The sequence below is a fragment of the Polyodon spathula genome, chromosome 22 (assembly GCF_017654505.1).
Source record: "Polyodon spathula isolate WHYD16114869_AA chromosome 22, ASM1765450v1, whole genome shotgun sequence".
In the NCBI taxonomy this organism is placed as follows: Eukaryota; Metazoa; Chordata; class Actinopteri; order Acipenseriformes; family Polyodontidae; genus Polyodon; species Polyodon spathula.
The window spans coordinates 1,944,665-1,969,178 of NC_054555.1; the positions used below are offsets into that span (position 1 = coordinate 1,944,665).

The 24,514-nt window shown below is 44.7% G+C and overlaps 2 protein-coding genes across 5 annotated transcripts; one reads left to right on the forward strand and one right to left on the reverse strand.

Moving 5' to 3' along the window:
- Positions 1-293: 293 nt before the first annotated feature.
- Positions 294-11,793, reverse strand: LOC121296945 (lateral signaling target protein 2 homolog). Of its 2 annotated transcripts, none has more exons than XM_041222896.1 (13): positions 10,964-11,793; positions 7,050-7,190; positions 6,042-6,179; positions 5,648-5,850; positions 5,091-5,180; positions 4,322-4,411; positions 3,529-3,630; positions 2,676-3,392; positions 2,296-2,423; positions 2,076-2,192; positions 1,860-1,943; positions 1,393-1,496; positions 294-954 (listed from the first exon to the last, which is right to left on the reverse strand). In XM_041222896.1, exons 1-13 carry the CDS (start codon positions 11,003-11,005, stop codon positions 832-834), a joined length of 2,079 nt encoding a protein of 692 aa, XP_041078830.1. In that variant the 5' UTR covers positions 11,006-11,793; the 3' UTR covers positions 294-831. The 2 variants fall into 2 exon arrangements, with proteins under 2 accessions (XP_041078830.1, XP_041078831.1); XM_041222897.1 differs by lacking the exon at positions 10,964-11,793 and adding an exon at positions 7,467-7,553.
- Positions 8,089-23,720, forward strand: fam193b (family with sequence similarity 193 member B). Of its 3 annotated transcripts, none has more exons than XM_041222894.1 (10): positions 8,089-10,545; positions 16,279-16,572; positions 16,971-17,157; positions 17,259-17,477; positions 17,996-18,401; positions 18,766-18,955; positions 19,284-19,517; positions 19,879-20,875; positions 21,286-21,361; positions 21,520-23,720. In XM_041222894.1, the coding sequence occupies exons 2-10, from the start codon at positions 16,312-16,314 to the stop codon at positions 21,614-21,616; spliced, it is 2,667 nt and encodes an 888-aa protein (XP_041078828.1). In that variant the 5' UTR covers positions 8,089-10,545; positions 16,279-16,311; the 3' UTR covers positions 21,617-23,720. The 3 variants fall into 3 exon arrangements, with proteins under 3 accessions (XP_041078828.1, XP_041078826.1, XP_041078827.1); XM_041222892.1 differs by lacking the exon at positions 8,089-10,545 and adding an exon at positions 12,631-12,908; XM_041222893.1 differs by lacking the exon at positions 8,089-10,545 and adding an exon at positions 12,631-12,908 and having other exon boundaries at positions 21,289-21,361.
- The last annotated feature ends 794 nt before the right edge of the window (positions 23,721-24,514 follow it).

The following is a 24,514-nucleotide window of genomic DNA, read 5'->3' on the forward strand; positions in this document are numbered from 1 at the left end:
GTTCTATTGCACTGGTCAGTGTTGATGAGTGCGTTCTATTGCACTGTTCAATGTAATGAGTGTGTTCTATTGCACTGTTCAATGTAATGAGTGTGTTCTATTGCACTGTTCAATGTAATGAGTGTGTTCTATTGCACTGTTCAGTGTTGATGAGTGCGTTCTATTGCACTGTTCAATGTAATGAGTGTGTTCTATTGCACTGGTCAGTGTTGATGAGTGCGTTCTATTGCACTGTTCAATGTTAATGAGTTTGTGGTTCAGTATTACTGGGGTCTTGGAAATAATGGAGGTACTAGATTTACTGCATTTTTATTTTGTGAAATGATTATTTGTGAAAGGTTACAGACAGTGGCCACTGGTCTCTGCAAGCACACCGTATTCCTGACCTGAACACCTCCTGAAGCACACTGACAGTTGTGCAGGATGGTGAAGTGGACAATACTACAACCACCAGATCACCGGATCAATCCCACAATCACCGTGAATTATCCCCCTGTGCCACCTAGCCCCTTCTCATTATGGCATATTGTTTGTGTTGAATTACTTGCTGCTTGTGAAAAGGTTGCTGCAGGTGAAAGCAGATGCAATACAACAATCTGGGCTGCCCTCTAGTGTTCAACATTTAAACAACAAAAGTTTTCTACAGTAGCGTTACTTACAATATAAAACAGCTTTGTTCTTTTATCTTACACGAGTATATTCATTTTCAGGGTAAAAAAAAAAAAAGTAAAAACGGGCTTGGATTTCAGCAGCGGACTGCTTCAGTACTGTTTGTGTTTAAGCCCAGTTTAAATGGTTTGGTTTATCAGAATGTTCGCTTTCTTTTCTTCATTAAAGCTGCGTGGTTTCCCCACCGATGTGGGACGTGAAGCAGTGGCTGCAGACCCGGACTGCTCTCATCTGTCCGAAGCGAGGGATAGAGGTCTCGTGGGGTGAACAACGGGCACAGAAGATCTGAAACACAAGAGAGAGACGTGTGGGGTTACATCAGAAGCCCTTCCCTTCAGTTGGGGTCTTAGGATGTCAGGGGAGTCTGGCAGTCCATTGCTTTCCACTGTAGATATAATGGAGAATTTTGTTTTTTTAATGCTTGAATTCTCAATGGAACTTATACAAAGATCATGCAAGAGAAAGCAATACATAAATGCCATGAGATCTGAAATAAATAACACACATTCTACTGTGCACAACATGTTATTTCTGCTGCTTGTTTAATAAGTAATTTGATAGGGTACTTTTTACTGATTATACTTTTGTTTTTCAGATGATCCAAAATGAAATATTATTTGAATATTCATTAACATTTTGAAAGAATAGTGGAACATGAAAAGCCCATGTTTGTCCCAGCACTCATTGTATTCACAGCTTCTTGGTGCGTACACGCCAGCCTACCTGGCCGCAGCTCCTGCAGTGGTGTCGTCTCCGCAGGAAGGTGAACAGAGTCTCGCAGGCTGAGCAGCGATTGCAGGAGCTGTCTGGCACCCACACAGGAGGACCTACAACACAAGGCATACAAAACGCACCATTAGACTCATCTCCCCATTCTCCTGGAGAGTCTGAGGCCAGGGAGGGAGGGAACACAAATTACAACAACCCCACTGAACGATTCTCTGCCTGCAGCTAATAATAAAACCCTTCAGGGTATTCAGACCCAGACAGTGTCAGTCAACGCAACAACAACCAAATCCCAGGTCTGCGGTTATCCCCAGGGAATATTGGAACATAACAACCCAAACAATTATAGCGTTATAGTCTGATAGAAAAATGTTTGTCCAAACACTGCCCGTTTGCTCCAGAGTAAATGCAAGCACCAGCTGTCCCCACAGGCTGGTTCAGAACGAGTCGCCTCGGTCGTTTACCTGCAGCGTTGCTGTCATCAGGGTCCTCACACAACTTGCACTCCTGCTGCCTGGAAACTGAGCTGTCCTTCTCCTCCACCTCCACTATGGTTGGGAGAGAAGAAGCAATGCGTGTCTGTTAAAAAACCACACCACTGTGCAGCAGGTACTCAGGCTCACTAACAAGACAATAATAACTTTCTGATATAGCTTTGAGCAGCGGACAGGCACACTCACACTCGATCTCAGCGCTGTCGGCGCATGGGTCAGCGCTGGACGCAGTCACCTCGAACACGGACTTCAAAATTGTCCGCATGTCACTGGCAAAGTTCGTCTGAAGCTGGTCCGCGACCCCTGCAGGAGAGAGAGAAATGTTACCCTTTAATGTTATATTTACATTTTTAACAGTCAAATCCAGTCAGGTTCTGTTGCCCAGAAGCCTGCAGACGCCCATTACCTGAGATGCACACGAAGAGCCTGTGGATCATGTCCCTGCTGCTACAGTAACGTGCCCGCAGCTGGGCGCACTCAGCAGCACGTCTGTTCTTAACAAGGTCGCGATAGCTTTCCTGCCCACTCCGCATCCTGGGGTGGGGGAAACAGTAGTTAGGGTACACTACCTCCCAGTCCTTAAGCTTTTACCAATGGGCCACACAGTCCCCCAGCATTAACCACTAACACAGACTTCTTCTAAGTCACTGGCTCTAATTACAAAGGCCAGCTCTCAGCTAAGACTTGCTAGATCTTTAAATTTCCTCAAGTCTGCCTAAGACACTTATTTTGATCCACCTTAAACATTGCATGCATTGTTGCAGACTCGTGGATTGGTCTCATTACCTGCTGCTGTCTCTGGATGGATATCTGGACTCTGCAGTTTGAAGCTGCTGTCCAGGAACCCCGCTGTGTGTCGTCACAAGGGGCCTGCTGTCTCTCTCCCTGCCTTCTGCTTCTGTCCTGGCAGGAGCTCTATTGTAAACAGTCGCAGAGCAAGAACGATAGAACCTGTCCCTGTCTGAGCCGGGCAATTCACTGACACTCCTGATCCTCTCCCCAGTGCCCAGAGCCGTGCGACAGTCCTCCGCAGGATGCCTGTGCTCTGCTGTTGCTTGCAGCTGTTGGTGCCCTGACTGGTGGAATACTGAGGTCTGAAATGGAAAAGAGCCTCTAGAGAATCCCCGATCCCATCCGCCGGGGGCAGCTGGGTGCGGAGGGCTGTTTTGTGGGATAACATGTTCCCGGGCTGCCTCCTGGGTGGGATAAAAGGGAGAGAAAGCAGCATCCTCTCTGTGCTGTGAGGAGGAAGCTGCAGTAGAGGAGGCAGTATAAAGGTCCCGTAGTGGTTCGGGGGCCCCGTGTGCCCAGTGAGCCTCCAGCTTCCCAGGCTCACCTGGGTCATAGTCAGCAGGAGGGAGCTCGTTGGGGTAAGGGCTCCCTCCACTGCCAGTAGAGGGGGGTGGGCGCTCCTGCTGGCAGAGGAAGCCACCAGACTCAGCCATGCACAGGTTCACCTCCAGGATGTCGAGCTCCTCATCAGTGAGGATGCACAGTAGGTCCCTGAACAAGGAGGGAATGAAACAGATTGAAATCAGCAGGGACGGAATTATTAAATGCATTGGATGTTCAGTTTGTTTTTAAGAATGTCTGAGTGCTTCAAAGCAAGGGAAACGTTCTGATCCCCCCCGACCCCTACCTGATTTTCTGCAGCAGAGTGTAGAAGGGACTGAATAGACTGGACATGCTGTCGGGCCCGTGCTGGAGATTCAGGGGACCGTCTGGGAAGATGAGCAGCCCGCTTCATTCAGGGAACAGACAGCGATTAGAAGCACAGCAAATTAAACCTCAGTTCAGTTGAAGCTACTGTAGATTTAGGGCTTCAGATTTTTCAGTGTTTCTATTCCTTTAAGAATTCAATTGATACCTGGCAAGCCATTTGTGTATCTCCTACACAACTGACAAACATGTGGACAGTAAAATTGATTTAATTTCCTTTTTTTGTTCTGTGGAAACTAAATGGGCTTTTAAATTGGCCAAGCCTTAATTTTTTATTAACAAGCAGAACACAACAAACGAGATCGTGTTAATAAGTGACCAATCTTTACTAACGCTATAAATGAAAAATAAAGTACTTTATGCTGGTCATACTTCATTACAATCATTACAGGCGATTGTACTTTCATTAACAAAAAGGAGTCACTTCTGCTTTGAAATGAAAAAGTAAGGCTTCATATTTTAAAAGAAAGAAAGAAAAAAACCTGTAACCAAATTTTACTATTAACGCTTTCCTCAGTTGTGATTGAGATGCACGAAAGGCTTAACAGGTATCAGTTGAATTCTTAAAAGGGAGTAGAAAAGTTGGGGGGAGTGTAAAATATGCTACTTAATTATAATCCATTGGGTTCAGATGCACCATCTTCTACATACAAAGCTAATTCTACAGCAGCCAGATGAGAAAGCAGGTGGCCAGCGAGGACCGGCAGACTTACCAGATGATAGCAAGTCGAGGGATTGTGAACATCAGCAACGGGTCACAGCCATCAATCAGCTCCTGTGACACATATCCCAGCTTGAGCGCTCTGCAGCCAGAAAGGAGGGGAGCAGATCAGATTGACAGGCAACGCACTGCATCACACTGACATACTGTACATGTACCTGCGGTGTGCGCTTCAAGGGCCAGGAGAAATGCGTCGACTTACGCAGTATGTGAGAACTCCTTGGATGAAGAGAACTGTTCCATTCCAAGCTTTCATAATTAACTATGGGGCTCCATTCAAAAATAAATACATGACTGTTTTTTTGACAGTTGTACAAACAATCATTTAAGTAAATAGTGCTTTAAAATCAGCTAACACACCCTCTCCTAAACAGTTAAAAAAACAGTGTTAATGAACTGAAAACCTGATTTCACTGATAAACAATCCCTAAGGTTTAGTGGCACAAGGTGTGTGTATTCTCCTGGGCACTTTGGTGATAGAGCTGTTCTGCCAACACTAACACTTTGCAGTCTTCTTCCCAATCAAAAAAAGGGTGCAACAAAAGAGATCAACTGTACACATTAACCGATACATTGAGATCCTTTTGATTGATCTGAACAGCGCTGGAACTAGTTACCACGTCTGATATAATCAAATGTGTGCATCAACATGATAATCCCACACCTCTAGTGTATTTCTGTGCGTAACATTATGAAAAATGTAGGGGTGGTGAATCAATGAACGGCAACAAGCAGACCGATCCAGCCAGCCAGCCCCTCACCTGTCCACAGTCTCACAGAACAAGACCACAATCTCCTGCTGCTTCTGCATCTCCTCTGCTGACTTCACAGGGATCACCATGGAAATGTACCTGGGAAACACAAAAACACATTCCTAGTTTAGACCTTTACAGTAGCAGGCCCCCCCCCCATGATTAATAAAAAAAGTCTGTGTGTCACGTCATATGTTCCAATGGAACCAAACAAATCATTCATGATTGCAGGCACAGGCATGAAAAAAGTGTGTAATAAACCTGAGAAAGCTTCTCCCGAGGCAAAAACCACATCCACAGGGTGTGGAACTGTTAGGAGAACAAGCAGGTGAGTAAAAGCTGGGAATAGGAGTTGACTTGGGCAGTAAGGGCCCAAGTAACTTCTAGCAGGGAAAAGGATTTTACAAATGCATGAAATGAACAACACGCATATTGATCAGTTTTATAGCCGATTCATTCTTGATGAAATGTAAATTTAATTTAAAAAAAAAAATGTAAAAACCTTGCTTTGTTATTGCATGGATTTGTATTTCCCTTCTTAAAAGGGGAGGTGGGCTGTATAGTACCTGAGCTCAAACTCTGAGAAGACGCGGTCGTACTGGAGCAGGGCCTCCCTGACCAGTGGCGGGTAGCTGTGGGAATTACTCAGGCTGTGCTCCCTCAGCAGCAGCCTCAACTCCTCCAGGCAGTGCAGCAGATCCTCAGCTAGGGGGCGTAGTAGAACACCCTCCGACTCCCGCACCTCCAGGAAAGAGCCCGCAGACAAGCACTGCGAACCCAAGAGGGGATGTTGCGGTAACGGACCATTTTCTGTTATTAACATGCTTCTTGTGACTGACTGATTGCTTAGAACCATTTCTTTATTTCTGTTTACAGATTTTGGTCAGGTCTAGTATACGGTCAGAACCAGGTTGCAGTGAAGAGGGCATGTTTTTCCCAGCCGCCCTGTTGGCCCCTCACCTCGGCAGCGAACCACAGCTGCACCCCCAGGTTGTCGTGAAGGATCTCATCTGGAAACTTGATGTGATAATCGCGGCTCTGCCTCTCAGCTGCGATACACTCCTCCATCACTAGCTCGATAGTCCTCAACATACGGTCCTAGAGGGAGCCACAAGCAGCATGTATTAGGGGATTGTTGGAATTGCAGGATTGTTTCAACACAAATCACACCTGATCATTCATAAACAAAACAAAAACAAGTTTACTATTAGTTCTATGTATCTGATTTGCCTACATGCAAAACCATACACAGGCACTCTCAATACAATAGGGAATCACTTCACATGAAGCCACTGCGTATTTCAATATAAAAGTACCAACAAACAACAATTAAAACCTGGACATCTACTATCATTTGGGGCACTGTGAGATAAACCAATAAGTTTCTCAAATCGAATGCAAATTCCTTGATTTAGCTGACCTTTTCATGAATTTACCCTTCTTTGACGAGATGGATATTCTTAAAAGTACCCAGGGTGCATAATGGATTTTGCATTCCGAGCTTTTTTTAGATTATATTTTTGGTACTGCATGTTGGCACCGCCACTGCTGACAACTCCATTGTCCCTTCATCTGTTGGCTTACTGACAGATTCCAAGTTTATCAAGTCTTGCATCTAGGCTGGCTGTTTGGAATTATAGATACACATGTTACTGTGATGCCTTTAACTGAAATGACCTGCACAAATTCATTATTGATTTGATGAGCTGAGCTGTGTAATAAATTAAGTGTTGTGTAAAAGCTTTGAAGAACTCGTAAGTCTTAATGTGTAAGCGGTCAGTTAAAATGAATCACATTTTTAGAGAAAATGAGAAGCTTTTTTTTTTTTTTTTTTTTTTTTTTAATGCTGCTTGTCAGCTTGTTCTGTTTTGGGAGCCCCTGTTGTCATCTATCCCCTCAGAGGTTCCTGTCAGTGGTGTTTCTTCCCAGGTGTTCATCCAGAACTCTGACAGGTGTGCCGTTGCTTACCTGACTGACTCTCAGCTGGTTGAGCAGCACCAGGTATTTCTGCAGGCTCTTCCTGAGGTCCACTCCGTTCAGCTCCGCTGTGACCCTCGTCACCTCCTCGTCCGCATGGTAGAACTGAGCCAGCGGCCGCTGGTCCGACTTCTTCGGGGGCAAAACAAGCAGAAAAGTTAACTGGACCTGGCTACTGCCAATCAATCAATCAGTCAGGATAAAAGATTCTCCCATGTTGTCAAATCATTCACATCCAGGACGTGAACTCCTAATGGAAATCGCTTTGCGATGGTGGTCCACCAAGGCGCTATATAAAATAAAGATTGACTGATAGTTCTCTAAAAGCAGTTTTTTTTTTTTAAGGTATCCAAAGTTTGCCAGAGGAATAATTTGCCAATTTGCAAGGAAATTTCAACATTATTTTACCAGCGCAGGATTTTTCCAATCAATCAGGCGTCAGCAGACGGGGGGGATTGTAAAATGGAGTACCTTTTCCTTGCTTATGATAGTAACTTTAACAGAGTGCGAGACGGAGACTGTCTCACCACCAGAGGATATGTTGCGTTTGCAAGAGCTCATTCTGTCATGCTGAACAAGCTCAGACTCATCCTCAATGTGTGGGCATCTCTTTTGTTTTCGTCAGCAGTTGTTGGACTGGCTGGGTTGGAATGTGATTACACAGGTGCTGACCTATCCCTGCGGTTGTGAGATCAAAGGAGAATGTTTAAGGGGATTCTTTCTTACCCAGTCTAGTGCTTGTGTCGTTATCTACAAAACATGAGGCCACAGACAGGTAGTCCCCATGACCACAGAGGAGTAATGAGCAAAAACATGCTGTGACCTCTCATTGGCATCGCATTTTGCTGTTGATCTTTTGTGTTTTCCAGTCTTTTTTCACAATGACTCCCTTTATTTTTAAGTTTAGTTCCTCTGCTGCACTGACAATAACAACATCTGGAAAACAAAGATCAACTACAAAACACTACTTGAACTGAGAGATGCTGTGTCTGCTAGCGAGAGGGATGGAAAGGACTTCAAGCCTTGGGGGTTACTCCCTTATAGGAGCTGGTTAGACTGGGTGGCAGCATGGTTTCGTGGGGTTATTACTCCCTTATAGGAGCTGGTTAGACTGAGTGGCAGCATGGTTTCATGGTTAGAGGGCAGGGAGGCAAGCAGGTCCAGTAGTATCCTAATCATGTCACGGACATATGCTGTAATGTACAATGACTTTTCTTTGAATAAAATCTTAATGAAAAAAAAAAAATCTAATCTCAAAACCTGCTGCTCTTGATTCCCAGTATGCGTGAAACCACCATTCCTGTCAGTTTGGAACTATGTGAAACATATATGTCAACATGACCTAAGGGAACCCACTATATTTACCAATCTGTATCAGGGCAAAGGCACATTTTCTGAACGGAATCTAAACATTTTAAAAGTTATTTGAATAACCTGCATCTAGAAACAGGTATAAATCCAGCTGCATGTCAACAACTCTGACAGGTCATAGTGACGGCACACTGGGCCATATTTTCAAAGTGTTTACTAAAGACTTTAATTAGCTCTTGTTTTTATTTATTTAAAAAGGTAAAAACGCCGATTCATTTTATGAAACTAGAACCAAAATTACCAAATAATATAACCTGTGTTGTCATCAGCACTCTCAATACGTTTATGCTTTTGAAACTAACTTCCTTTCTTCTCAATTCACAAAACAGCATTAAAGAATGGAGGAAGGGCATTGAGAATACAGGCATTATGTAGATGTGGGTTTCTTTTCATAGCCAGGAATATATGCCATGAAGCAGCTCCACCTGCGCAGGCTCAGTGTCCACCAGCACCTTTAACTGAACGCTAATGTTTGACACTGGACTGGAAATGGAAGTCAGGACTCCCTGCTTATTAAATAAATACAAGCTTCCACCGTGATCCCTCTTCACGTTAAAAAAGGATTCCAGGGTAACTATTGACTAAATTATTTCAAAATGTACCTTTATGGACACACTCTTCTTCATCGCAAAACAGGCCTTGCTAACATTGTGCCTTCCAGACTGACGTGATATTTTCAATACCCATTCAAGTCAATGCCCATTTGAAACACGCAAAAAACCTATTTTTAAAACTCTTTGTGGAACCTGTGCCTGGAGGATTCCCACCCCACCCCACATGTAATCGCTGTTGCTTCTGTGCAACTTGACCTCTGACCTCTGTCAGAATTCTGTCTCTACTGATTGGATCCTTGCTTGATGTGCTGCTTACTAGACTGGCTAACTAGGGGACTGAAAGTGAAACCACACATTATACCAAAGATCAAAGAATCAACTAAGCATGAGGTCAACAAACCTTGCTTGCACATGGGTTATGCAGATTTAATGAAGTGGCCTTTTTAATGTAAAATCTAGACCAAGCTCACAGTAATGTGCAACACATCCAGGTTTCAAATCATGACGGCTACTTTTTCCGCTACAATTGTCAAACTTGTTTTTTGCATGCCTGACATGGCCTAGTGCCCAGTGGACCCACAACAGAGGCCAAGTTACTCATTTACCCTTTTTGTCCGATAACAATTACTCCAAAAATACACCTGGGACTATGTAAAGGAAAGTGGCCACCAAGCCCAGCCTTTCACGACTTTAACCAAGAACTCAGAGAGTAAGGCAAACAGAAGGTTTCAGAATTGTAGTGCTGTTAGGTTAACCCTGCAGTGTTTGACCACAATTAGGTCCATTTCACAATAAAATACAGGCTGGTTCCATAAACTCTCTTTAGTTTCCCCATACTCGCCCCTCTTTGCATTCTACTTTTTCAGAAAGCAGAAGGATTTGCTTACATCCTCCAACGGCAGTTATATCTTCTTCCTTCTTTTGAAGCCTGCTTGCCTCAAGGCTTATCCAAACAGGCTGCTCCTGCTACCACTCGCAGGAGGTTTTGCATTTCACCGTCATGCAAAAGACAAAACCAAAATTAAAACTAGCTGCACCATGACTCGTTACATATTTCACAAGGGTGCTGAAGAAATATCATGTATGTTGGTGTTTTTGCTGTCGAAAGCTATACTGGATATCAGCATGGTCTTCGAAGGTACGCCTAACATGCATGACCATGTGATAGCATTACTATGACCAAAGACCACAACGACTGGCCAGCATGAAGTGGTCAGTCAACAGACATCACAGGTCGGCTGATCACCTGGACCAGAGACCAAGCTCAAGCAGGTGGAGATCTCTTTTACTTGCATGGTCCTGCCTATCCTTGGGAGGAGTCAGCAGCAATTCAATTTGATGTGATTAAATAAAACTGAGCCTGCAACTCTGCTTTAGACTGCTGTAAGAGGAAAAATCAGTCACATGATACTGGATACCGTGATGCTGTGGGGCTCAAACTGAATCACGTCTCGTTATGACTCAACCAGACTGGAAATCACACCCAAAGAGGCGGATAAGAGTTACAACATAACACACTTCAGCCAGCAAACCTATCAGGAACTTCGGCAGAACTGAACAAGGTATTTGACCCTCTTCTTCAGACACAGTCTGAAGACACTTTTAACTACACCAGGTTCTTTCAATGGATCCATCCCAGCAGCACATTGTGTGTGTGTGTGGGTTCATCCAAACTGGTTCTCTCCAAACAAAGAGTCATACAAACCAAGCACAACACTGTAGTTTCAAGACTGTAATACTGGGTCCTTTTCACAGTGCCAAGGGTCTGGGTTTTATTTACCTAGGTATAACTGGAAAGTGGAGTAACTCTCAATAGGTACAATTTGACTATCTACAATAAGCTACTTTTTTGTGTTTGCTTTTTTTTTTCAATTCAAATAACGCATTCTCCACATGGACTGTTTGGTTGACTGAGCTTGGGAATAAGGGACCTCTCTACAAACACTCCCACCGCCACATCAGTTAATTCTAGTGTCCTACCTTCGGTCTGTAGAGCCATCTCCTCATTAGAGCAGGCAGCATTCCTCTCGGAGTCTGGGCCAAAACGAAAGTTACGTGCGTCCTTCCGAACTCTTTTCTTTACGCAGTTTTTATTGTTTTTGTACCTGGCCTTTTAGATCCATTTCTTATTAGTTCACACCCAGTGCTTCTTTATATAGCTGTTCCGTGTTGTGTTACCTCCTTGTTTGTTATTCTCGTAACGTTAATTGTTTTCTGCAACTGTCTAAGCTAATAGTTTAGCTGTAATCTTTAGTCTTGTCTTGTCTTGTCTTTGGCCGGTAGCTGGGCGACTTGCTCTCTGCGAGTTGAGTATAACGTTGTAGTTTCTCTCGGGTTTCGTTTTTGTTCCCTTGTCTTTCAGTCCTGTTCCCGAATCGTTTTCGGACTCCGCTGATTTGTAACCTATAAAAAGCTGTGCATAACTTTGGTGGTGTTTTGTATTTCTACACCCGAGTCTCATTCAGTCAAAAAAAAATAACGCAGCTAATTTGCCGCGTTTACTTCCAGCGTTTGAAGAGTAAATCAATGAAAGGGTTTCACAGCTTGTCTTCTGCTCTTCCGTATCCAGTCTCCTCGCTAGTTTGTGGCAACGCTCCAGTTATGCAAATCGCTTAAAAAGTTTCCTCTTTTAAAGAGTTCAGTTCCTGTCACCTGAGAATACTTAGGTATAACACCCCTACTGTGTCCCGCTGAGTGCCTATACACAAAACCGCTGTATAATTCTGCTATTTTCTATCTTACATGTGTAATTTCCCTTCTTTCCGGTTCCACTTCGATCACGCGCTTTCAAATCCGTATCCCTTTAAGAAAATGTATACTGTATTTTTGTTCTGCTCTTTGCTCTCCACTGCCCCGATTGCATTTTAGGTTCACGCTTTTTCAAACAGTGACCGAGCGCAGTACTCTGGCACACCTACATGGATGGACTCGGTAATGCAAGATCAGTGCGGTGCAGGAACCCACAACACAGTGATACAGCACTGTGTATATACACACTGCCACAGTGCAATTCTGATTACAAAAAAGAAAAACCTGTAGCGGGTAGAATTTTAACAAGCGCTCCAGTTAGAATTGGAAAACACTAGTGTATGCGGTGCAATCAAAGCTTGAAATTGCATGTTAAGCGTATCTCCGTTAATGCAATTAAACAACGTAACTTTACGGGGCAAAACATTAATTCATTTTGCAAAACAGCAGGAAAAAAAAGCTGACTTTTGAAAAATAGAAAAAAGTTGCTGAATTTACTCAGCTAGACATCTTGGTAAGTTGGTGTTTATTTGGAACGCGTTTCTTTTCCCCGCGTTTGTTGTCGCGCTCAGCACTGTGCTGTATAAATTAACGTCTCTCGCACAAGATCTTGGCTTGACTTCAGCTAGAGACGCCATGCACTTGTAATATCAACCACGTTAACAGGCGGGTAACTACCACAAGCACAGCACGGTGCAGCTTTCTCTTCGGAGGACCTGGCCACACACATGCTCACGTTGCGCTAAGTTGATCGCTGGTGGAACCACGCCCCCTCCGTAGGGCCACCCCTGCGCCACAACTAATGATGGCGGCCTATCGACTTCCCTTCCCAGAAAAGCGAACTGACGCCGTTTTGCCAGCACTCAGGTGACCTCTGAACTCTCGGGTTTTGCCAGGAGTCCGCCATATTGACTGTTGTGTCTTTAGCCCGAGAAGCCAGGCAAGGCTGCTGGAACTGAAAAGTGTGTGTTTTTCCCCCAAGGATAAACTGGTACAAACTAGGCTGAAGGGTTTCAGAGAGACTTGGAGTATGGCTAGGAAAAAAAACAAGCAAGTGGGAGCCGTCAACAAGGAGCCGATAGCAGGGCAAGAGAGCCTCGTTAAGACTAGCACCCTCTCTCCCGGCGATGCAGCTGGCGGTGGCGAAGGAGTGGACCGGCTGCCCAAGACCAATCAGGCAATATATTCACTTTCTATTCAATAATATCGTGTTTAAAGGCGCCAGTGGGTCAGACACCTCGCCGTGTGGAGCATTGTTACACAGGATTGAACATCATGGGGCGGTTCATGTTGGGGGTGGGGGGGAAGAAGTATCGTTTTGTCAATGCAAATACAATGCAGGTGAACTGTGCAGTCAATGGTGTAAATAATACAGTAACCCGGCTCCCGGTTTATTGGGCGGTGCATGGATTTTGTACATGTGTATTAAGGTGCAGTGTTTATTGATTGAACGAGCTTGCAGTTTTTAATCTCGGCGAGCACTAGCTCGTACGAGGTAGAAGGACCAGCGCCTTCGGGTTCAGAGCTCGGCGAGATGTGGGTGTTGATGGGTGAGACAGACAGACAGGCAGGCCGGCCACACAAGAGCATGGAGGTTTTTATGGGCACATATTGAGTTGTAATAGGGTTTTCGAGTCAAGTTTGAGTCGGTTTAGACAGCGAGAATCAGTAAATCAATAGTGCATTTGAAAAAAGAAAAACATATTTACCAACATATTACAGGATGAGGACAAGTCTGCATTTTACTGCTTGGTCTATATTTGCACTATAAATATAACTGCCCGTATAGCCATATAAGAATAAAGCCCATAACACTAGTATTAGGTGTATATAAGTACAGTTGTTTACGCGATTGCCTGCTATGTAAGTGTGCTCAATGCGTTGAAAGGATACATCTCTGTCACAAATGTTTTGCAGGGTTGGGTTAATGCTGTTTGAACCACAGCTGGGGTGTTTGGGTGCTCTGGCAGGGCTATGGAAAGCGGTTAGACAGGCAAATAAATGGCAACATCTCTGTTGACTTTGGATCGGATGTTTTCACTTTAATTGGGTGACTGCAGCAGGGATGGAAACGAGACTCCCGTTGCATAGCAATTTGATCCGGGAGTTTAATGAGACACACCTACACTTGTTACCTATATACTGTAGCTAATGAAGCTCATAGTAAAAACCGAAATGGATAAAACTGCTATGCAATTGGAATCTCATTTCCATCCCTTCTGCACTCACATTCGTTTTAGGGGACAGTCTAAAGCATCCAGCTGTATTTTGAACGAATTGCTTTAAGAAAAGTTATATTTCTGAAGGAATTGATAGGTACTGTAACCCAGAAGCAATAATATATATCTTTTGTTAAGCGTTCCTGGACAGTTCCTTGTAATCTGGCTTGTGTTTTCACACATGGCCTTCTGTGGTTAATAGACTGAACAGATGCATTTAAAAAGTTCCTGCTGTTTAGGTCCTCCAAAACACCAACATTTGTGGTGGTAAAATGTGTTTAAAATGATTGCAACATTTAGGATACTGTTACTGTGGCACTGACATTCTTAAAACAAAACAAAACAAGAAAAACAGATTTCAAAATAATACACCCAAGCAGAGGATTGATCAGCTAAGTTCCAGCCTGGTTCACTTCTGAAAACAATTCAGACTGTGGGATTATCACCACCATGCCTTTGCTGATTCCAGTTTCCACATGCACAGGTTTGGAGAAAGTTCTTAAAGGTTTTTGATACTTTTTTTTTTTTTTTCCCACGCTGCTTGGAAAACTCAATTGAGAAATTGGACGGGAGCAACTTAAAACACGCTAGTCTTCTGCCATGGGGACCAGTTCCAAACCAGCCAGGAGACTGAATTCATTTCTGGGGACCAATGCCCTACAGGCGTCACAAAAATCAGAAAACAGTTGGTTGTGAGTACAGCCAGCAGGAGGGAGGAGGGGGTCTCCAGAAGCACCATGCTGAGCTGGGAAGCCCTGCTTGATAGAGGTGCAGATGAGGGCCTGAGGTGTTTAAGGAAGACCTCTTGTTACGCTAATTGTGATATTTGCGTGGCGGCTGGATGTCTTCCCTAAGCTGTGGCTTTGAAGTAGTAAGAGCTGAGAAGCTGTCTTGATACCCCCCCTTGTGGGGTGATGTGCCGCACTTCCAATTAGGATCTGCATGCTCATAGGGTGTTAGTTTCAAGCCGTGGCAGAGTTATTGAAGGCACTTTGGTATTTTGAAAACATCCGCTTGGATGACGTTGTTTTGCATGCACTGCATTTTGTTTTACAATGCAGCTTATGACATTTTGAAGAGAGAAGTCAACACAACCTGATGCTTTGAGAGGGATAGGCTGATCATACTATCAGTGATTTAACTTTCTGTAGGAAATATTAAAATGATTGTACTTGAATGCAAATCATCATTATCACACAATGGTTATATTGTAGGCATTTGAATATTTAGATGCACTATACCTGTGTGTTTCTAAACAGAAATACATTTAATTATTATGTAATTGTAGTTATGCACAGCTAATTTGCAGTTGAACTTTATACAGAAAGGCACAAGGCACTGAATGAATAGGTAAGTGGTGCTGATAAATGTTGTTTAGTGCTTTGTGTGCAGAACCCTTGTTTGCAGAAAATAAACATTGCGCATTATTTCTCTTGCTTTCATCAAAAGTGCATGAGTCAATTTTGTATTTTTGCTGTATTTTTAAAAAAACAAATGCCTCTTGATTTGCTGTCTCCTGAGTGCTCTAGAGACGAATTCTATCGAAAGAGCACTTACTCAGTGAGGGCTGAGTAAATATTTGGATGAGTAGGATTTTATACAAACGGAGCACAGTGCTGTGGTAGTTGACTAGTAGTGAACTAATCCATTGCAGTGTTTAGGCTCCACAGCCTGTTGTCATCGTGAATCCACGGAGACGCTGATCACACCTAGACTGCGTTGGGCCCAGACCTTACGCTCGAGTCTCAGGACTGCACAGGCAACCAAGAACTTACTTTACAAGTTCTCTTCATTTGTCAGTGTGAGATGTGGGCTTGAGTGTAATGAGAATATATTTCCAACACAAAACCTCTTCTGTAACCATGACACCGTTGAGAGACAAATATGGAAGTTACAGTCATTTTTTAAAGATAGGCATCACACTTCCTGTTTATACAGCAACCTGAATTTTGATGTTTTTGCTACTTCTGCACCCAGCTGCTGTTCAACACCTCTAACTACCAACCATTCTGCATAATTACATTGCTCTCCTCGTTAACTGTACATAAATTTGAATACTTCTGCACATTACTTCTTTGCTTAATAGGAATCAAGAGTTGACACATTCTGAGTAGTGTTTGTAGTTTTTTTTCTTTCTTTTTCTTTGCTGGTATCAAAAGCGTTGAATGTCTTTGTGTTTTTTGCATACCAGTTAAGTAAGACAGCATCTACCTGCTGCTTTGCTGCTGCTAGGGGACTCGGGGAGGCGAAAGGGATTCAGATTTGTTTTGTTTGTCTTGGCTGAGATGGCGAACATTTCAAACTGTATCTGGTTCTGTCCCTTTGCAGCCGCTGCCCATCGGCGCAGCCTCTGCCCAGTCCATGCACACCTGCTGCCTGCTGTGCCACCGCGAGCGCCAGGAGTGGGGCACGAGCCCCGCCAACGGGCTGCCTGGCTCGGGAGTGGTGCCAGCGCTCTCGCAGGCCCTGTTGGGAGAGGAGCAAGCTGGCAGGAAGGTGCCGGATGCCATGCCGTCGCTGTCTCAGAGCCTGCTGGGAGAGGTGCCCCTGTGGATCTGCCAGAGCTGCCGGAAGAGTGTGGAAGATGAGGAGAGAAGGGCAGCGCAGGAGCAGGCTCTTGCAGTGAGTCCTGTCCAAAACATTGCAGTCATGTACCGTACTATATACTCCAGTGTGCTGCAGGAACTGGCTTTTGAATTGTGTTGGTGTCTTATACAGTGATCCAATATGTTTGAACCTTTTACTTAACTTTTCCATATACTATATACCACATGGTTATATTGTATTCACCTTTTGCACTCAGCTTTGTATTTCCGTTATTTTGTTTTGCTGTATTGTTACGTCACATATCTCAAGCATTGACTGATATACACACTTTGTATTTGCACAGTTAATCTGGCCCCACATGGTTTATTTGCTTGCACGTTAATCCAAGTTTTATCTAAACCTGTGCTAGTGCAATCCCATTCCACGCAGTTCAAAGGTCCGCTGGTGACCCGCTCCCTTCTCCTCCTGTGCAGGTGTCCCTTTCACACTCCTCCTGCAAGACACAGAGCTGTGGGAACGGATATCCGGATCACGGCAGCTCTGTGGACTGGGACCCCAGCTCCTTCCTGTCTGCCCACAAGCTCTCGGGGCTGTGGAACTCAGCACACACGAATGGGGGAGTGCACTGTAACCACACCGCTGCCTCACACACACAGCAGGGTGAGTACAGAGCGCATAAACATCACAAACTGTCCAGGCCCTGTTGTAGAGGTCGATGGTGTTAGTCTGTGATGTCTCAAGCTACAGTGTCTGTGTTTCAGGCGGTATGGCGGGACCAACCTGCCACGAAAAAAGACCTTCACACGAGGCTCCAGGCAAAGCTGCAAAGCCTGCTGGGACCAAGGTGTGTCCTTACAGTCACCCAGCGTCCCAGAATTCCAGTGGGGCGGCCCCCGGCTCTCCCCTCTCTACCTCCTCTGATCTGTGCAAGACCACCCCCAAGCACTTCAAGACCATGTGCCGGAGACCCACGCCTCCAGGTGAGCGTGGTTTAACTGTGACTCGCCAAGCCTGGCTGATCCAGGATAGCGCTGCTGTTGCTTTCCATCGGGGCCCTACTTATTTTATTATTATGGGTTCTGGCCCCTTGCAGGTTAGGCTTCTGAAGGCTGAATATTCAGAACCGCTTTCTTCAAACTTAATGAAGCTTTGCATGGACGTTTATTTGATAATACAGGTGCTATCTTGTGTGCTTTTTGATAAAACTGCACTGACAGTTGCTGTAATATTATATTTGACATCCTGTCGAACTTCTTGATGATACCTGCTTTTAACAGGTGTTTATTAAAAAAAACTTTCTTTGATATACTATTAATCTATTCTAATGTACTGTTATTTAAACACAAATGGAATTGACAATTGATCGCTAGTTGGCTTGCAGCAGTATGGTATTAGATAGATGTTTCTCCTCTCTTTCTCTCTATTTATCTGTCTATAGATGTACATATACTATTCATTTAGTTGGTCTTTAAGCTAACCTGTTGCTCTTCTCTCCCAGGCGAAGCCTTCCACTCATCGGAGCACCATCAGCACTCGGACCTAGCAGTGCCGCCCAACAGTCCCACGGGGCTCTCTTCACAGCATTCCTCTCTGCTGCCGCCCAGACAGGCGCCCAGCCAGCATGTGCATGCGACCTCATCTGGCTCGGGGTCGGCCACACATGCTCCTTTATACCCTCTGGTACCAAACCTTCACGTGCCAGTATCCAAGGTAGCGGCTGGGCCGGACAGCCCCGCCTCTTTACACAAGCCGGGGGCGTGCAAGAACGCTCACGTTCCATCGGCCAACACACCACACGCCAAAATGGCAGCACCCCCTACTGGATGCAGTCATCCCTGCAATGGGCACAGCAGTGGTACCGGTGCATCTCCCAGCGTGGCACATCTACCCTCTGGAGGCTGCAGGTCAGTGGATGTATTTGAATTATTTTGTATTTAATACTCCTCCTATTTAAAACTGGGTGTCTGCAGCTTATCACTGCTTTTGAGGATACACAACAATAAGAAAATTATTTCTAAACTGTCTGTGTACAGTCACATCAGTTCGTTTACTGCAAGCAAGGACAATGTTCAAAAGAAGATACTGTAGCAGTCTAGATCATGGGCGGCCAAATTTGGCACTTCCGCTTTTGCTGTTTGTTCCAAATCCCCCCCCCCCCTGGTCTAGATCCTTGATTCCAAACTAAACCACAGAAGCAGTAGTAATACACACTTGCTGCTGAACCCCCTTTCCCCCCCTCCTCGGTAATGGCAGCGTGCCTCTCTGCAGGGACCAGGCATGCAAAGGGCACAAGCCGGCGAACGGGATGGCCTGCCACCCACCCTGTGAGCTGGAGGACGGGCTCTGCGAGGACGAGGACAGCAGCTCCGAGAGAAGCTCCTGTGCATCGTCCTCCACCAATCAGAAGGACGGGAAGTACTGCGACTGCTGCTACTGCGAGTTTTTCGGACACAATGCGGTAAGACAGGGCGTCGTTTTACAGCAAATCCGTTCATTTTCATTAGGATCGCGAGGAGGAGGAGGAGGATGATGGTGATTACATGCATTACTGTCCTTTTAAATTTCTAAATGTGGAGCCAATCACAAAAGCTGTCACAAGAAGCCCACCGTCACTGTTTATAAATGTATTTGTATTTAAAACTGTATGTGTATAGCATTTAATTCTATAGAGAAAAGACTGAAGTAACATTGGTAGAATGCGAAAAAGACTGTATGCTTACTACTACATAAATACTAAGGCTGATTTGAGATGCCATAGCCTCACCTCTTGGGGGATGTCTCTGTAGCCCCCTGCTGCCCCAACGAGCCGGAACTACGCCGAGATCCGAGAGAAACTGCGCTCGCGGCTCACCCGGCGCAAAGAGGAGGTGCCGCAGCAGCCGGACTCGGACCCGGCCGAGCTCAGTGCCATCGACCACAGAGACGTCAATGAGCTGCTGGACTTCATCAACAGCAATGAGCCCAAACCCGTCAACAGTGCCAAGGCTGCCAAGCGTGCCCGCCACAAACAGAAGAAGAAGGTACGCAAATAGCAATAGAAACAGTTCCCCCTACTGATTCTTGTTTAAAAAAATTGCTCCTTTACACAAAATGTTACATTTTTTAGCTTTCCCGTGACTTTCTTCTTGGATTTTCAAAATTGTAATTTACAGTTGTGTATTTCCACTATTAACAAGCAGTATGAATGAAGTATTTGTACTGTTATCAATAATTTTTTCTGTCACTTGGTTACATGATAACATTATCAGTTAAAAACACCCATTCATAGATTCCAGTAGAAAATGTTTCATCTGGAGCCTTTTTTCTATTCAATTTGATAGTTGTGTTATACCTTGGTGTAGTGTTAAAGAGGTGTGTCCCTGTCTCTGCTCTCTTCCCCAGGAGATGGAGAAGGTTCAGCAGTGCAGTGTGGAGCCCCCGAGGCCTGACCGGTGCTCCTCTCCCCCAGGGCAGCAGGCAGTGGGGGCTGTGATGGGGGAGAGCGGCCGGCTGCTGGAGTGGCCTCAGCTGGAGCTGGAGCGGGTGAACACCTTCCTGACGAGCCGGCTGGAGGAGATCAAGAACACCATCAAGGACTCAATCCGCGCCTCCTTCAGCATGTACGACCTCAACCTGGACGTCAACGACTTCCCCAAGAAAGCCGCCACCCTGGAGAGCAACCGCCTGCTGTCGCACCTCAACGGCACCTCCGAGCTGCAGCAGATTGACTTGGACCTGTCTCCGCTGACCCTGGGCAGTCTGAAGAACCACCTGGTGAACGGCAGGGAGGAGCTAGGCTCAGCGGACAGCTCCGCAGCCAACGCCACGCCCAGCCTGTCTAAACTGATCCAGGTGCGCTCGTCGGAGAGGAATGGGAGTGCCAACACCGGCACCTCCCCGGCACAACCACTGGGCACCGCCACCAAGGAGGATTGCCCAGACCCCAAGGATACAGCAGCTGCAGGAGCTGGCAATGGCAAGCTGAGGAAAGGCAAGAAGCAGCAGCAGCAGCAGTCCAAGACCCCCAAGCCTGAACCCCAGAAAACAAAGGAGACGCAATTCAGGGTATCGGGGTCCGGAAGTAGCTCCAAAGCGACCTCAAAACTATCGGCCCAATCCCTGCCTGTGGTGGTGGAGCCCCACAAGAGCCAGGTGGTCCAAAGCAGGAGGCCTGAAGAAAGCAAGGGGAACCGGCAGGGTCAGAACGGGGTTATTGATGCAGGCAGCTGCAGGCAGCTAGAGAGGAACAGCGGAGGGCCCCAGGATATGAGAAGTGGCCCCAGAATGGAGCTTGAACCCGAGACAAGGGCCCACACCCCCGCATCTACAGGCTACCAGCAGCCCAAGGGAAAGAGCAAAAAGAACAAGAACAAGGCGGACAAGTCCAGCAGTTCCGTCGGTAAGACGATCTCCACTCTGTGTACTGTGTGCCCTGGTGTAATTGCTTATACCTGTGTGTGTCTCTCCAAGGCTTCTACTTGCATATCACTGTCAAATATTGGTGTCTGTAGAAGAGTGTCTGCAGCTCGATCTGCAAGTAAAGGTTACATGTTACCCTTCCTGGAAACTTCTGCAACAAAGAGGCTTAGTTGAAACAGCTGCTGATCGCAAACCCACCATTCCTCAGGAGCGTTTTTCTCCAGAAGGTTTTTTTTTTTTAGGTACCTGTTTGCAGGACGATTTTGGTGGCAACCACTAGATGGCAACATAGTCTGAGCTATAGATAGTGTGTGTCCCCGGGCTCAGCCTTCCCCATCCCTGCCATTGTCAGCTGAGTGTCGCTCTTTTTTCTTTTTCTTTTCCCCACAGATGATGTGTTTCTCCCCAAAGATCTGGATGGGACTGAAATGGATGAAATTGACCGGGAGGTGGAATACTTCAAGAGGTAGCTTCTGTTTTTCGTAGTAGTGGAGCTCAGGGCTGGTCCTGGTTGAAATGAATAAGTCAGACTTGAATTGAAATTTTAAAAATGTTGAAACTTGGTAGCACTGATCAGTAGCCCCATCCACTCACAGCATGACCTCTGCGTTTCCTTCTCACTAGGTTTTGTCTGGATTCTGCCAAACAAACACGACAGAAAGTGGCGGTGAACTGGTCCAACTTCAGCCTGAAGAAGGTTCCTTCAAATGCAGCTCAGTGAGGTGGAGGTTTGGCGAGCAGAGAGAGCCCAGGATTCGCACCCTCCACAGTATCCCAACATGACAGTCTGATTGAAGACAGATCTGCCGCCGGCACTTACTGCACAGTGGACAAGAGCAGCTCCAACCCTCCTCTTCCTCCTCCTCCTCCTGTAGAAACATGCAACCCAGCTGCTTCAGCTCCTAATCACTTGAGTTACTCCACTACCCCCTAACCCCAGGGTTTTATCAGTTCATATTCAAACTCGAGCGACGCTTCCTGTCAGTGCAGGCTGCTCCTCGGTCAGGACTGGATTGACTGACCGGCACTAGATGCCTGCTTCTACTGTTGTATTGTCCTACCTGTCTAGGAGTTTGTAGCACAGGGATGCAGGGTCTTAGTGCACTAGGTGTAGCAGGGCCGTCGTTCTAAAGCAAATGCAAGGGTATGTTTTCAGAAAGGCATGAAATCCTTTTCATAGTATCCACCTGACATGAAACCGAGCCTCTGCAAGTTGTTTCTTGATTGCTTCTATACCTTTGCAAATGTTTTATTCCTTTCAGAAAACGTGTTGTGCGCTTTCTTAAAAAAAAAAAAGAGCCTGTACTGTGTTTTTTTTTTTTAATTAAACTTTTTTTTTTTTGTTTTTATTTTATTAAAAAAAAAAGAGTTTTTTATTGCCGGTGTCGGCACTTTTACGAATCGGAAAGCAAAATGTGCTGATTCTAATTCAGCATTCAGGCTGGGAAAATAATTAATATCCATGGTTATTAAAAAGAAAAATAATAATATTGTTGAAAAGGCAGTAAAAACTGTGATAATGATGATATGACCCTTTTTTAAAAAAATGAATTAATAAATAAATATAAGATAAGACCCTTTCCTCGCCTGTAACCATAAACAGTATTTGTGTTGCTGGTATTGTCTATTAAAGATTAGTCTCTAAAAGTCAGCGCCATCTGCTGGTTACATTGAGGTACTTCAAACCCTTTGTTGAGCCAGACGGAACAAAGTTCTTAAGGGTCTCCGTATTTAGAAACTTGTATACAAATATAAGTGGAAATGGCTATTTGTGCCAGACTGTTAGTGATCAAGTTTCTATTAATTAGTGTTGTGCACATTTTTTTTTTATATAGTTTGCTTTTGTTGTGCTTGTCCATTGCACAATCTCACAATCAAACATGGCAAACCAAAAATGTGACATTATTCACAACACTAATTTAAAAACTTAGAAATAATAATAATAATAATAATAATAATAATAATAATAATATAATAATAATAATAATAATAATAATAATAAAACAAAAGTACATTTAAATCATTGCGGAACAAAACATGGAATAATTTTTATTCTAAACAATTTCAGAATTGAGAATTAAAACTTTTTTTTTTTTTCCTGATCTGATTAGTGGAATTTAAGCCTATAATATGCATTGTTGCTGTACAGCCCACTCAATTACAGTGTTCTGGGCTCTTGTCTGAGTGTGCTGTACAACCCTGTAATCGTCTCATATTTCAGTTTTGTACTTAAGTACAGGGATGCAACTAAATGTTTCCAATGCAACCCACAGTAGCCTCATGAACTTTTGTACGAAGCTTCAATGCACTTGCTGTGCTGTATCCTCCCGTACAGGAGCGTCCAGCCCTCCTTTCTAGCACAGCTGTGTAGATTTAGCACTGACAGTACTCTCCTTTTACCGTACTGCTTTCATCCAGTGTTTCTTACTGGGGGACCGAATCCCTGCAATGTCATGTGGGGTAACAAGACTCGCAGATGTGCTGCTGCTGCAGCCACTGCTCCTTTCTCTGTTGTAGCTGGGTGCTCTCTCTGGGCCACTGGCTAGGTTATATGGGGTATTTCACAATGTTTTCTGATTCTGACATGAATTTTTTTTATTTTTTTTATTTTGTGTGTGTTTCATATCTTACAAGATCTCTGGTGCTGTCCAGGTTATATTAAACTACGAGACAATATCTTACAAGTTTGGAATGTAGATTTATACTGTACCATTAAGGGCCAAGTGTATGTTGGCATCTCCTTGTTTTTTTTATTATTATTCACTTTTGATACTGTGAAAGAATCTTTCATTCCGAAAGATTTTAAAAATACAGTTTTGACTAAAGAAAAACGTGTGTTGTGTTGCTTTTTGTGTGTGTGTGTGTGCTGAAAGCATGCTACCCAAACGTTCTTGCTGGTGATGTGTGGTTCAGAACACGGGAAAAGCAGGAATGAATACAGCACAATGGGTACAAAGAAGTCCCAGTATTGTGCTTATATATCCAAGGTATACTATTCTGCTGTTTATATTGGGGTAGAGCCAAAGTCCCAATTCACTGCAAGTCGGGCTTCTTAGAAAGAGGTAACATTTACAGGAGTACTGACAGCTTCCATCATAAATCCACACATTTCTCTCACAAACTTTCAGCAAACTTCCAGTAACCGGCTTTCATCACGACTTGATAAAGGTTTTCCTAGAGACGAGTGAAAATGTTGGTGTGACGCACATGTGAAGACTCTCATACTCATACAGCTCTCATACTCCCAGCATATACTCTGTCATACTGTCCACTGACTTGCGCTGAAGAACGTCCGCTTCGGGTTTCATCCCGATTGTGTAAACGGCTCTCGAGATCTGTGTAAAACAAAGGAAGCGCAGGCTTCTGCACTACATCCCCAGGGAGTGGTAATGGGAAATGCAAAAGCACTTTCTGTACACCTGGGCGTATCTGCTGAATGCATTTACACTAGGGATGGTGAGTGAACACGGGGGGGAGAGTGACACACATGCATTCCTCAGCGAGAGATTACAAGCAGAGAGAGTGAACCCTAATCATCGATTCAGCCTGGGTGCAGAGGGAATGGCTCGCTATTTTTTTTTTTCAATGCTTTAAGTAAATCCCTCGAACTGCATATTTA